At 59.8% G+C, this 577-nt stretch overlaps 2 protein-coding genes across 2 annotated transcripts in view; both read right to left on the bottom strand.

The window, feature by feature from the left end:
- Positions 1–2: 2 nt before the first annotated feature.
- Positions 3–533, bottom strand: TraAM80_09807 (DNA polymerase kappa; the record flags this gene model as incomplete). The annotated part of the gene is made up of 1 exon (XM_029386469.1): positions 3–533. A coding segment is annotated over one exon (531 nt), but the record flags the coding sequence as incomplete, so codon positions are not given.
- A 2-nt stretch (positions 534–535) lies between these two features.
- TraAM80_09806 (DNA polymerase kappa) overlaps positions 536–577 on the bottom strand; it is a gene marked incomplete at both ends in the record, with an annotated part of 834 nt that continues 792 nt past the window's right edge. Inside the window, one exon of the mRNA XM_029386468.1 lies at positions 536–577. This exon is cut by the window's right edge and continues 792 nt beyond it. Coding sequence (XP_029233675.1) covers positions 536–577 — 42 coding nt within the window.

Genomic DNA, 577 nt, shown 5'->3' with positions numbered 1-577 from the left:
CCAATCCCAGGCACGGTTCGCACCGGAAGGTTCTTCATAAAGTCCATCACATCCTCGCGCGTCCGAAGCTGCAGCTCGTGCTGGCCGTTCGGTTTCTTGTAGTTGCTCGCAATCTTGGACAGTGTCGCCGTCGGGCCAATCCCTGCACTGGCAGTCAGCTGCGTCTCCGCGAACACACGCGCGCGGAACTCGGACGCAACATCCGCCGCAGTCATGCTAGGGTGAGCCCGCAGGTACGCCGTCACCTCCATCGTCAGCTCGTCAAGGCCCACGCTAGTGAAGTTGGGGTCGTACTCGGCCGCAATTCCCCGCACCACGGCGCTCTCCGCACGGTACGCGTCAAAGTCGGTTGGCACAATGACGAGTGAGGGGCACAGCTTCCTGCCAATATACCCTGGCATCCCGGAGCGCACACCGTATCGTCGCGCTACGTAGTTGGTCGTAGACAGCATATCGAGGCTCCCTACACCCACCGGGAGATCCAAAAGCGCGGGATTCTTCTTCATCTCCACAGCGGCATAAAACATATCCATGTCTACGTGCACATAATTGCGGAACTGGCGCTCTGCCTCCAGCT

This window comes from Trypanosoma rangeli, assembly GCF_003719475.1.
Source record: "Trypanosoma rangeli strain AM80 chromosome Unknown Tra_15.4_contig_00685, whole genome shotgun sequence".
NCBI lineage: Eukaryota > Euglenozoa > Kinetoplastea > Trypanosomatida > Trypanosomatidae > Trypanosoma > Trypanosoma rangeli.
This window is presented reverse-complemented; position numbering and strand designations above follow the sequence as displayed.